At 34.4% G+C, this 14147-nt stretch overlaps 1 protein-coding gene across 1 annotated transcript; it reads left to right on the top strand.

Annotated features, from left to right (window-relative positions):
* Positions 1–5840: 5840 nt before the first annotated feature.
* Positions 5841–8715, top strand: LOC140037069 (polygalacturonase At1g48100-like). Its single transcript, XM_072080989.1, has 6 exons — positions 5841–6643; positions 6736–6903; positions 6988–7032; positions 7163–7370; positions 7483–7564; positions 8015–8715. The coding sequence occupies exons 1-6, from the start codon at positions 6263–6265 to the stop codon at positions 8517–8519; spliced, it is 1389 nt and encodes a 462-aa protein (XP_071937090.1). The 5' UTR covers positions 5841–6262; the 3' UTR covers positions 8520–8715.
* Positions 8716–14147: the final 5432 nt, after the last annotated feature.

The raw sequence follows: 14147 nt of genomic DNA, 5'->3' as shown, positions 1-14147 counted from the left end.
AAATCAGACATCTTGAGAGTTTAGGATGTAAAATGTTAAAAATTTAGAGTTTAGAATGCAAAGTGGTCCAAATTGAAGTTTGTAGTGCGAAGTGAAAAAAGTGACAAAGTTCGCGCAGTGCGAGTGCCAAGTGAAAAAAAGTGATAAGGTTCGAGAGTGCAAAATTAAATTAGTCCTTTGCAAATTTTGTCGTTCATCAATGAAGGATATCCTACGATCAATCCCTTCCGTCGACATTAAAATTAAACACAATTGGATCGTCAACTGAACAATACCATTGCTCTTGCATTTGCATAGAATTTCAATCCTATTATCATGTGCTTCTGTGGCACCAAATAAAAAAAAAAAGGCTTTTTCTAAAATAAAAAATAAATTTGTGATATATCATGACTCGTACTAGATCTTGAGAATGGTCCATGATATTTACCCAATGAAAATTAATCGTTACTAATCTCATTTCTTTTATAGTACTAATTGCTAATTGCTACTGATAAGTTCTGGACAAATCAAGTCCTCACAAGTCACAATTCTTTGCTGCTTGTTACTAATAAACGGTGGCCTGCTTTTGGTGAGGTGATGGATATCATCACTAACATGCATGCATGATCTTTGTTTTGTTTCCTCATCCTTGTGGTATATCCTTCCTTGCTATATTGACCCAAAAATGGATCACTGAACATGCATCATAAAATAAGGCCGGCGATGACCATGTCATTGCAGTAAAAGTTTAGCATCAAACCAATAAAGTCTACTAATTTATCAATATATTAGAAGCCACAGTGCTAATTAGGAGATGTTTAGAAAGTGAGTTTTTTTTTTTTTTTTGGGGGGGGGGGGGGGGGTTAAGTCTCTTCCCTCCAGCGTTTAGTAAGTGAGTTTCAAAGCAAGGAATAAGTTTTTTTTTTTGAGATGTTTGTTTTGTTAGAACAACAAAGAGAATACTATAAAATGGCTACAACTACAACAAGACTAACTAAGAAAAATGTTTCAAATCGTGATTACAGATCAATTTCCTTAAACCTTTATTTGTCCACTATAAAGTGAAAAAATCAAGGACGAATATCCTCTAGAATAAGATGAAGCTTGGTTGCAAATCTTTGTTACTACTTCCAAGAACAAAGAAGAGAATGAGCAATAATTTTCTAGAGTTTGCAGCCAAAAGACCCCAAATTGATCCATATAAATAAGGTTTCACGTCTTCTGAACAGCTAATAATCGTTAGAAATATGTTTGGAGTTGTATCTCTGTTGAAACCTAAAATGTTGCAAACGAAACGCAGAAAGCTGCTTTTAGGATTCTGTCCAAATTTTCAATGTTTGAAAATGTTCTAACATGTTTAAGGTCAATCATAGTCGATTAATGAGTTTTATAGATACATCCTTTCTATGAGTTTTATGATTAACTACTAAGAGTAGGGTTTCACTAATCTTTATTACTAAAACCCATTGGTGTAAAGTTATTAACCGCTCTACGGATTGTAATCAAAATACCTATAGTGACAGTGATTGTAGAATTTAATCAAACTTGTGTTTTAAGTAATTACTAATTAACATATTAAATTTAAATTATTACCTTTCTACAGGATGCTTGACCCTTTATATTCGTCATTTTTTGGTTAGGCCTTACTGATGTAATTGGTTAGTTATAACTAATTTGTCTTTGGCGAATCAGTCAACTGACAGAAAAGCCTGGTCTAGCCGGAAATTAAAAGGGATGTAACCGGAAATTGCCTAGTCACTTGGCCGTTCTGCAGTTTTGTCGTCCAAAAAAAGGTTGAAGAAGAAGAAGAAAGGAATTGAACCAATTTGCTATTTTCATCTATATATTCGCATATGCAAGTCACTAAATTGTTTACATTAAATTTTATCTGCCAACCTAATACCGAAAAAGCAAAAAAAATTGAGTCGAGTTTGAACTCAGTAAAATTGAGTCCAGATTCGACGCGATTAGACCAAAATTCGATGTAACTCGATTTATTTGCAATCCTACTGAAGACCAACTCAATAAAATAAACAATTATTTCACTTCAACTGATAGATTATTTTATTCTATTGTTACAGCTAATTAAGAATGCCTAGGAATATTTGCTGGCTTGGAAGCAAGTGCCACTACAGGCCAAAGTAGAAGCACTTCCTCAGCCAAGCCAAAAAAGATTCCATTAAAGAAGCCTAAACAAGAGATTAAGATATAGCAATCCATTCTCCATCTATGAAAAAACAATTTCATCTCCACCTTTAATCAATTCCCTGCCCTGGTTACATGGTACCAAGTAGGGATGGCAACGGGGCGGGGTTGGGGCGGGGGACCCCTCCCCCGCCCCCCGCCCCGTTGCCTATTAGTTCCCCCCGTCCCCCGTCTCCTGCTCCCCCCGCCCCGCCCCGTTTCCCCCGCGGGGGCACCCGCGGGGTTAATAAAATTTTATTATAATTAAATTTTAATAAATAATAAAGTACTAAAATATCAACACATCACCAAATTATTATCCATTGTAATTTTACAATTGAAACTCATAAAAACAATCAAGCAGAAGTTATTTGAATACAATCCTATATGATGAAATAAATATAACTAAAATAGTCAAGTTTTCACTTTTAGTACAAATGCAATCACTAATTCATTATTGTGTTTGTGCTTTTTTTTGAGAAAAAAGTGTTATTCTATTAAGTGTAATTAGAAATTTAGTATAAATGTATTAGTAAATTTAGTATAACTAATTAATAAATTCTATTAGTAGACATGTATAATTATTCATATAATTGATAATATCAATTATATTACATAAACTAATATACATTATATAATACATCTAACTAATAATATCATTATCATAAGTTTATAACTAATTAACTTACATATTATATATAATTATATATATATTTATATATATATATTTTTTATTTTATTTTTTTGTTTTGCGGGTGGCGGGGCGGGGGTATACTCCCCCGCCCCCCGCCCCGTTTCTAAGCGGGGGCAAAAAATTCCCCCCCACCCCCGCCCCATCCCCCGTCCCAACCCCTGCCCCGGGAGCCCCCGCGGGCACCCGCCCCCATTGCCATCCCTAGTACCAAGTGTAATAAAACAACAACAACAACAACAACTCTTGTCTGCAAGCAGAACAAGCCAAATAGGAAGAACAAACATTTTGTTTCTGGATGATATTGGTAAAGACTCCATTTCCGATGTCAAAGTGTGATTGGAGAATACAAGAAATGAAAAATTAAAAGAAAGAAAAAATGAATGAAGAATAGTCCAGTTATATGGTTTATACTTTATTTTGGTCCGTTGCAAGATTTATACTTTTGGTTCTTTTTCTACTTTCTAGTTTAGAATTAATATCATCTGTTTAGTTGTGGTAACTGTTATTTAATCGGGTAATCAATGCATCAAGAATTAGACAATCGGCTGAGATTGGATGACGTTGCAATATTAAACAAGTAATCTTCTGACAGATGTCTGATAAATCCTCCATCTGTAGCTTTTATCCTCAAAGTCATAAATTAGCTTCTAATTAACCCAATATGTATAAAATTTAAAAAAAAAAAGATAAAAAAAAAACTTCGATTTAAGATTTGGTTAATCCAGTAACACTTGATTAGTTGGATTTGCATCAGGACGAGATTAAGATTCGATTGAAAAGGGCAATTCTCTGTACAGTTTGACGTAATTTTTCCTTTCGATCATAATTAATTAGTTACAACTTAAATAGAAATGAAATGTCAAGTTAATTATCTACATGCGTAGGATGCAATACTCGAAAATCACAGTCACCAGTGCAAAGAACCTAATATTTGTAATTTTCCTTGATCTGATGTATCTATTATTTCTATGACATGTTAATGATATATTTTCAACCATCAGCCCACTACTCAGTGTTTAATTGACTGATAATGGCAAATTAAAGGTATACTTGTTAATTATTTTCATTTGTCAAAGGAAACGGTAGAGAACAAATTAAAACAAAAAGGATATGTTTTTTTTTTTTCCTTCTGTTTTCCCAGTATATTTAGCTACGGGTTTGGAAAGCCTGCCAAATTAAAAAAAAAAAAATTAGAAGTCCAGAAGATCAAACTTGATCTGTTTAGCAGCAAGATATTTAGCTATTCTGCTAAGAGTTGTGTTTAGTTTTTATTTTTTTCTTATTTATTTTCTCAGATCTAAGAATTTTTTCAGATCTATATGTTAGATCTAAAATTTCATGGGTCTTCTCGTCAGACCTCAACATCAGTTTTGACCTTGAACCAGTTAGATAGCAGATATGAGAGAATAGACATGCACAGATATCTATGGAGCGGTTCATTCAATTGATCAAATTTGATGATTTATAATTCATAGTGTAATCTTTTATATTTTGTAACTTTGTTAAATCTTATGATTTTTCAGATCAAATATATCCGTGAGATGTTCAATATATTTTCTGCCATTAATGCAGATTACTTTGTCAAGCAAATCGTGTTGGACGATTTTCAGTTAGATTATTAATAATATTGACTTATGTTTTATCAAAAAAAAAAAGGAAATAAAATAATCAAATCCCGCTTAATGAATATGGGTTTCATAAACCTGGATGTCTCAAATTGGCCCTGTTAAATCAAGAAATTCTTCTGCTAGTATAGTTCATTACTTCATTTTAGCTAGAGTTCCAAGAGGGCTAAAATGGTTATCGGCATCTTATAGTACGTCTTTTCTAAAATTTGATAGAGTTCGTGGGTTGTTACATTCATTCCATTGAATTACTTTGCCATCCTATTAACCCTGATCTACTTTTAGTGAAATCAATTCTAAATTTGGTGAATTTTGTGAGTTGTTACATTTATTCCATTGAATTATTTTGCCATCCTGTTAACTTGATCTACTTTGAGTGAAATTATAGAATTTCATATTGTTAACACAAGTTGGTTCAGTTGATAATAATGACGGATCACTTTCTCAAAAAATTAAAGTCGTGTAAGCCTGATGGAAAGGTTGTGTTGCCGGGTGACGTGTAAAAATCTTTGTAAGTAACCCATAGTTTTAGAAGCATGTTTTGATTCGTAATGATGACCGAAACCGAATCCATCCAAACTTTTCTTCACCAAAAAAAAAAAGAAGGAAGAAGTACTCCATGTTTTTTATTTCAATGTAAACTGAAGTAATCTACAACTTATTAGTTATTACCGAATTGGTTGGCTGAACTTCTATAACACTAATCTCTTTTTTGTCACTTCTGTATCTATTGACTGATCATTACCGGCAAATTAGCAAATGTATAATGATCAGGATTTTGTACGTATTATTAACCTACCTTGGATTCATTGTGCTAGTAATTTCAGATTAGTTCATAGTTTTCAATTAAAACTTCTTAAAATGCTAAAGGCACAAGTCAGATTTTGCTCTGAAAGTACTCTTCGCACGAGGAAATACCAAGTTATCTAATCAACAAACCAAAAACCTAAGCCAGTAATCTTCTGAAATGAAAGTGCAGTGCAGTTATAGAGGTACCATCTTTTTTTAATAGAATGCCAGGCCACCCTTAAAAAGATGAATACTTTGGGGACCAGGGAAAGTGGAAGCAATGGGAGGGCATGCATTCAGCAGTTGATGAGGATATCTTAATAGATTTTATACATCAATGATTACTTTCTGATAAACCAACAAATGCAGCACACACCCTTTTTTTCTTCTTCAGAATCCACCAATGAACTCTCCACATATCCTCAACTGAAATGCCATTCTCTAGATGGAATTGGTCGGTTTTGCTAAGATTAAAAAAATGAGAGGTGCATAACTGCATATACCGACCCTGAAAAAAGGTAGCTTCCACTAACAGTTTGTTACAGTTCCAATGTAGTATAAATCTGATTTCATTCAGCTGATGGATTCTGCAACATTCTTAGCTAACATATACAGTTTACTTGTAAAAACTGAAGAGATCAGCCAAGTTGAAGCAATAGTGGCCTTAGTGGGCAGTGGTCACGGAAACAACTTAGTTCTGTTGGTGGCTTCTTTAGACTTCCTGAAAACGTGGGAGCCTTCACCCTGGGAACCTATGATCTTGAGCTATTGATAGTGACAAAACTACCTCTGATCTTGAGTTCCATTCTCTGAATATCAAAAGCATGCTCCATCTCCACAACCTACCCATTACTCAATAGAGACATTTCTGTAGCTACCAGGGAGTGCCGAGTGCATGCTAAGCTGCAAGTAGTCAAATTCTTTTTGTGTACCACTGTGTCGTTTTTGTATAAAAAGAATCCTCTGTTTTTGGATACAAGCTACACTTATTATGGAATTTAATAAGGTTTTCCTGCTGTTTTTCTGTATTTTCTTCTGTTTTTCAGCTTTCCAAGCTGAGAGCAGGCTTCTTAGTAACTTCTTCCAAGAGCCACAAGAACCACATTTTCGTGTTCTGTCTCAAATTTCACTACCTCCTTCTCCTGCACCTGAGGCTCATTCCCCGAGTCCTGCAGATTCTGCAGCAATTTTCAATGTTTTATCTTATGGGGCTGTAGGTGACGGTGTCACTGATGACACACAAGCGTTCAAAATGGCCTGGGATGATGCTTGCCATACTGACTCGGGCATTCTTTTAGTTCCCAGTCGCTATTCCTTCATGATACAGTCTACCATCTTCACAGGTCCTTGCAAAAGTGGACTAGTTTTCCAGGTAACGTTGCATTCACTAGAAGGGGTATATATGTGTTGAACTAATGATTGAACACACGTTGATGATTTCTTTTCATGTCTAACTGTATACAGATTGAAGGAACTATTATGCCACCAGATGGACCTGATTCATGGCCAAAGAATTACAGTAAGCGACAATGGCTAGTCTTCTACAGAGTCAGCGGAATGACAATGCAAGGTGGTGGACTAATAGATGGGAGAGGAGAAAACTGGTGGAATCTTCCCTGCAAACCTCACAAAGTATATCTTTTTTGTTGTAGTATTATTGTTAAAGCCCTTTTACCCTTTTGTTAGGACTTAAACCTTATTGTACTAATGTCACAGGGAGTAAATGGAACCACTTCACATGGTCCTTGTGACAGCCCGGTTGTAAGTCCTAAATCCTAAGCAAAACATGACTACTATATTTTGTTGTTGCAGTTCTATATATATATATATATATATATATATATATAATTCCTTCTGAAGTAATCCTGATGAATTGCTGTACTTGCTGCAGGCTATAAGGTTTTTTATGAGCTCCAATTTGACAGTACAAGGGCTAAGAGTTAGAGACAGCCCTCAATTCCATTTCCGTTTTGATGGCTGCCAAGATGTCAATGTTTATTCACTCTACATAAAATCGCCTTCTCTTAGTCCCAACACCGATGGTATTCACATAGAGAACACAAGTGATGTCAGGATACATAACACAATAATTTACAACGGTACTAGTAATATTTTAGCCTCTCGAAAGCTCCTTTCTTTCTTTCTTCATAGGCACCTTTTAAGGTTTCAAGTCTATTGCATCACTCTTTATAGTTTTGCCTTTTTGCATAGGTGATGACTGTGTATCAATTGGAGCTGGTTGTCATAATGTAGACATAAGGAACATAACATGTGGTCCCAGTCATGGAATAAGGTATCTGCCCTGCAATCTCTGTGTCTCTTCTTTTGTACTAAACTAAGGCAGAAACAAAGTTTATTTCCATTTCCAAAACCTCCAAATTAAGTGTGAAACTATCACCACAACCACCAAAAGTGCGAGACCCTAAAATTTCAAGATTCCTTGGAAGTGGACATTAAGCATAAGCATAATTGCCCAGCTAACGAATTGAAATCTAGTCAAAACAAGTCATGCCCGCTTACCGGGCTCATTCCAGCAACTAGCAATCGAGTTGAGATTTGGACTGCTGTCGTGACACTAAAAGATGTATAACAAATATCAAAGGCTCTCCATTTTCAAGAATGCTGATGGAAAATGGAGCACTAAAGCTACCCATTATCCCCCATCGCCCCTTAAAAGGAAAAAAAAAAGGAGTTTAGCCTTTTCTTTAAGATATCCTCAACCTCATGTTTTATCTTGTTACAGCATTGGCAGCCTTGGCAAACAGAACACCAAAGCATGTGTGTCAAATATAACAGTGACAGACTCATTGATCAAGCACTCAGCTAATGGTGTGAGAATCAAAACATGGCAAGGTGGATTTGGATCAGTATCAAAGGTGACTTTCAACAACATTGTTATGGACACAGTTCGAAATCCCATCATCATAGACCAATACTACTGCGAGACAAAGGGCTGCCAGAATCAGACTTCAGCAGTATACGTTTCTGACATATTGTACACAAACATTAAAGGGACTTATGATGTGAGAAGCCCACCAATGCGATTAGCCTGCAGTGATTCTGTGCCATGTACAAATCTCACGCTTTCAGATGTTGAATTGTTTCCTGCTCAGGGACAGAATATATTGGATCCCTATTGCTGGAATGCTTATGGATGCCTTAAAACTCTTACAATTCCACCAGTTTTCTGCTTGTTGGAAGGATACCCTCCTGACTCCATGCCACCAAATGATGTACTTGTGTGCTGATCATTAATCAATAATCAATGTATAGTTCTAGTCATTAGTGCATGTCAAATAAGCATGCATAGATTTACGTATCACTGGAGTTATAGTCTATAGACTTTTAGAACTTAAATGAATTCTGAATCTTCTGATTTATCCCAGAAAAAAGAAGAAGAAGAAGAAAGTTCGAAATACAAAAGTATACAAACTTTGTCTGTAAGTCAAACTTCCGCCAACTTGGTTTTGTATTTGGCAATGATAATCGTAGACTTAGCTTTTAATTACAAACAAAGATAAGAATCATGAGGATTCCAAACCAATTTTCATTTCAAAGAATATATAAACTGAATTCACGGCATGGATCAGTTATACATTTTGTTGCCTCTATAGAGTATAGGTAATGGCATAATGCATCCAAACTTCAACACCAATGGATAAAAAGAATATTCTTGCATACATGGCCTTATAAAAATAGTATGTGTTTACTTTAGTCCCATAACTTCTAGACATGGCTACTTATGTTTAAGGTTCTGCTGAATTGTAGACAGTATAATTACAATATATACTCATGAACTAATTTACATTTACTCTGCCAAATGATATGAAAATATGAATTGATCTGCGTGGTCTACCCAATTTGTAAATCAGATAGGTAGTACGTATTGGTTAACAAAAAAATTGAAATAGAAAAGGTAGAAGAATGTTTAAGATAGACAACAGTTAGCTGGCATTTTTAAGTATTGCATATATATTCATCAAACCCAAAAAAGAGGAAAGGGTTTTCACATAAGCCATAGTTGGAAAAGAATAAAATTGGCACGTCAATTATAATTAATATTAAACTCCTGAGGTTTTGTTAACAGGATGTTATTATATTACAGAAACTTTCTACTTCTCTTGTTTTATAGCTGCTGAATTTGTGTTGAAATAAAGAAGATCATTTTGCCTTTAAAAATTAAAAACAAAGGTAGCATCATTGACATCCAAGATATAGGTGACTGGTTAAAGCAGCTTTATAAGAGTTTCAAGAAGAAAGAAGTTACAGAATATTTTTAACAAAGCATCGAAGGTTTCTTCTAGGTCTCTGTCAGGTTTCTGCTGCATGATTCAAGATAGAGCTGACTAATTTGAAATTCCATAAAATGGAGAAAACAAGGAACAAAAGAAGAAAAACTGAACCTTGGACTTAATTACACTAGAAATAGCTAAAATTTGAGAGACAAAAGTCAAGTTGAACCATTGGCATTCTCCAAAAAATAAAACTAGATAGGTATATACATCATGATTCAGACATCTCTACAATTGAATTGTTCTTGTTGTAGTGGAAGCGTCATGATGGGTTTTGTTGATGCTGTAGTATCTCTTCTGACTTCGAATACAAGGTAGCCATTGGCTTTTACTTTTGGCCAAGCAAATCATAATTGCATCAAAAGGTTTGCCAAAAATAGACTAAGCAATTGCAAATTTCTTAAGAGCAAAAACTGCATATATATTCTCCTCTCTTTACGCATGCAGATGGGCAAAAAGGATCTGCACAATGTTAGGACTAGGCTCCTCTCCATTGAGTTGGAGAGAATTTCTCATCATTACGCTCGAATAAAGTTAATTTAAAAATTATTTTCAAAAATTAATATCGTTCATAATCTATTTCATCACTTATGCTAGTTGTACATCAAATTTTGTATTAAATTGATTAGGTTTACTCTTTGATTAATCATTGCGAATATTATTACAATTTTGATCCATTTTCACCATTTAAATGTTTCGTCTAAATTGAATGTAGAAATGTTCTCAAAAAATTATATCATTTTTTAGTATGTTAATCTAGAGATCAAAATAATAATAATAATGGCACAATTGGATGATTTACAAAACGACAATGATTTAGATATAAATGAATGGATAGATCAATGGAGAGAAATCCAGCCCCCGGGTTAGTGCGACCGGTCCAGTAGCCTCCTCTTCAGGAGCAAGGTCCCGTGTTCGACTCTCTCTCCGTACCGCGCTGGAATCCTTGGGGCGGGCTCTTCCAGCCTGGGGGGATTAATCTGGTCAATTGACCAGGATACCCCCAGTCGTCAAAAAAAAAAAAAAAAAAAAAAGATCAACGGAGAGAAATCCAATAGAAAGGAGAGGATCTTCACCCAATAATGAGTAAATCAAGTGGAACAACTCAATACCTAGTTACTGCTATTTGCTAAGAATGCTGCCTATTTGGGTCCAACTTTTCTTTCATTTTGTTTTTGGTTATTTCCTCCAAATTTTTTCCCCCTGAAATCAGACTACGGCTTATTTTTCTTTTCTTGGAGTTGACTAAAAAATTTCCTTTTACAAAGATAATCAAGGGGTTAATCACCTGTGTTTTATTAACAGACAGGACAAAGTAGTCGTTAATTAAGTTAGCATAAATTGTTTCCTTTACCACAAATCTCAAATAGTACGTACCTAATCTATTGTACTTAAGGTGCTCAAATAAACAGACACAAATTGGTTTGCATTTTTCGGGGCTTCTTCTAATATTCTTAACTATTAGCTTCGTTTAAAAAAAAAAAAAAGCTCCTAGAACAAACCCTATTAACTTTTTTTTTTCACACCCTATTTACTTGATTATCATCCCTAAAACACTATAATAGAGATTTCTCTCTGCGTATTTGACTTCTCATCAACTGACCATCCCCATACACGTATTAGCTAATGGTGGTCCTGCTATGTAATTATTTCAATTTTGCGTTGACACCTACAGTCCTAATGATAGATTAAATCCACTTAACATCTGGAATTATTGTATTCCAAAGAAACTAAAGAAAAATTGTGGAAGAAGAGAATAAAAATTTCTTCAACACGTTCTAAAATTGACCAAAAAATGAAAAGAATCATGGAATAAAAACAAAAAAAAAAAAAAAACAGATTAAGTCCATATATTTCATAGTAGAAACAGCAAGTGGAGGGGCGGCTGTTTTCTCCTAGTGTTGTATGATTAGCACAACATTCCGAAGTTCAAAAGGGCAATGGAGGAGGAGGAAGCATGCTCTCCAAAGTTGACGGCCGGTGCACGAGCACAAGCACATATCCATGCCCAGATCTCCACCATTCGCACGCACTCCCATGCAGTTGAATTTCATGGACAAATCACAACACTACTATGTGCTGGTATTCCAACAAGATTGTTGGATTTGCGTTTTGAAATCGACTGTCTCGAATTTCATCTTTATCCCGTCTGTTCCGTCTTTGTTCAACTGCTACGTGTATTGATTAATAAGTTTTAAAATTCTATTATGAATAAGTTCAGCGATAATAACTCTTAAATTTTATTGGGGATAAGTCCAATAGTATAATACACATGTCATTTAAACAAAGATGGAATAGAGACAAAATCTGGGACAGATGATTTAAAGCGGTTGGATTTGTGCCCTTCTATGGAGGAGCACGACAACATTGCAGGGAAGTAATAAGAGATGTGAGAACGAGGAATTTTGCATCAAGTTCTTAAAGAGATATGCACCATAACTCTATTTTGTGCTTAGCTGAAAGATGGGTATTTCTCACACCAACATTATATATACTAATACTAGCATATTTAGATATATATATATATATATATATATATATCATGTAGTTTTAATTTTGTTCTGAAATTCATATTTTATGCACATGACATGCTTTTATACTCGTTAATGTATATTATATATATAATTTTAATTAGTTTATATTAGATATACACTGTCTGTGTCAAAAATATTATTTATTTGTTATAATATGTTTTAGGGGAGTACAACATTTTGTTGCTATTTGGAGAAGGGGGCTTGCATGATTGGAATAGCACAACAATAAGACTCCAAATATGGCTTGCAGTCTTGAGAAAAAAACGATTCTATCACTTAAGTCGATCATTGCTCCTGTATAAAAATCGGTTAAAGAACTAGAGATAAAGGAAGCTGCTTCTTTTTATTTAGCACACCATTTGCAATGTTAAGATAGGTGTTACACGACAATTAGTAGCTACTATAATCTACACGGGTGACAATCTAATTTATATTTTGTTGTTTCTCCAATAATTAATTACATTATAATATGAGCTGTGGTAAATGTAATCGTGTATATATATGCAAAATTTATCCTAATTATTCTACTGCCTAGAGACAATCAATTTTAATCAACCTGCAATGTGGTATCAAGCCCTTATACTTACTTTGTTACTAGTTGTTGATTAGCACATTAGTGGCTTTTACGTCACATGGAAAAAGAAAATTTATGAAAAACTTGACTACATTTTATGCATTGAATATGCTAAGAAAGGATTAGCATAATGATTAGAAAGTCGAAAGAGACAAGATTGTCATAATGATTAGCAGTTAAGCACAACGCAAGAATTGATTAGTTGTAAAAACAATTTAAAATGAATTAAAAAATGGATTAACTTTTTATACACTGACAGTTTAGTGATTTTTTTATACTTATAGCTACAGATATATACCACATGTGCATGATTTGAATTTAAAATTTAAATTCATGTCATGTAGTAATGATATAAACCTGCTCGTATAAAACAAAAAATCTGTACAGTGACAGTGTATAAGAAAGTAAAAATATATTAGTGTACAAATCAGGCTGCATCTATGTAAATATGTAATTAGACGGTGTTTTCAATAACGGATATGGACTATAGTTCTTTCCCAAACTCAACAGAACACCCGATCCTAATAAAGCCCAGATAAGTCCTCAAGATCGGTTCAAACTTCGAACGGCAATTGGATTGGGTTTTCAAGCTTTCCAGCCCAAGTCAATCTTGCACTTGCGTAAAATACCTCACAAGATTTTTTTTTTTTTTTTGAAAAAAAATTCTCATATCTGTCTCCAAGACTCAGTTTAGCCGATAGGAATCAAAATGTGATTTTATGAAGGAGATGATATTCTGAGCTTATGAATTTAAACTAATTTTTTTTCTTGATAAAAGAAAAAGAAGAAGAATAGCATCACCACGTTACCAATACTTATCAACCTTCTGGTTTGCAAATTAACAGACATAAGGCCGATTATATGGTTAGGATTAATTTTTCACATACTGACAGTGTATATTATTACATCAAATTAAGTGTGAAGCGAAAAGTGAAAATACATGAACTAAAAGATTTTTTTAAAAAAATGTTCGTATTTGGACGAGGGATCCACAAATCTTTGATGAGTTAGGACTTGGATAACTTATTTTCTGTGATTTTTATTGATAGACATATGGTCGATGTGGAGATTATGGTTAGTGTTGGTCTTGCCCCGACACACTCCTTCACTGCTAGAACCAATCTTTGCTTAGTTGGCCTGATTAATGGTGTATTACCATTAGGACACACTCTGAGAAGTCAAGAAGGCTCACAAATGGCACCCCTTGCCCTTAATTCCCATGTTTGTTTGAGTTGATGAAACAAACATCTAGATTGTTCAAGATGGAATTTTGAATGGTTGCACTTGCACCACAACAAAACCAGCCCAAGGATTCTTCACATTACAATTCCTTTGTGGAGTTAAATGCTGTTGATGCGGAAGTTATCGAGGAACTTGAAACTTCTTGTGCTAATTTTGAATGAGATCATAGCTAACTTCAAGAAGAGAAATGGAAAGAAAAAGAAGAAGAAGAACAAGCATTTGTCAGAAGATGGT

This window comes from Coffea arabica, chromosome 2e (assembly GCF_036785885.1).
Source record: "Coffea arabica cultivar ET-39 chromosome 2e, Coffea Arabica ET-39 HiFi, whole genome shotgun sequence".
NCBI classification, from domain to species: Eukaryota; Viridiplantae; Streptophyta; class Magnoliopsida; order Gentianales; family Rubiaceae; genus Coffea; species Coffea arabica.
Note: the sequence above shows the minus strand (reverse complement) of the source record. Positions and strands in the feature narration are given on the sequence as shown.

Bases quoted from the DNA above. Each gene is read 5' to 3' on its own strand.
- LOC140037069 (XM_072080989.1), top strand. From the start codon at position 6,263: ATGGAATTTAATAAGGTTTTCCTGCTGTTTTTCTGTATTTTCTTCTGT. The intron at 6,904-6,987 runs GTATATCTTTTT...CTAATGTCACAG, and splicing joins TTCCCTGCAAACCTCACAAA to GGAGTAAATGGAACCACTTC. The intron at 7,033-7,162 runs GTAAGTCCTAAA...TACTTGCTGCAG, and splicing joins GTCCTTGTGACAGCCCGGTT to GCTATAAGGTTTTTTATGAG.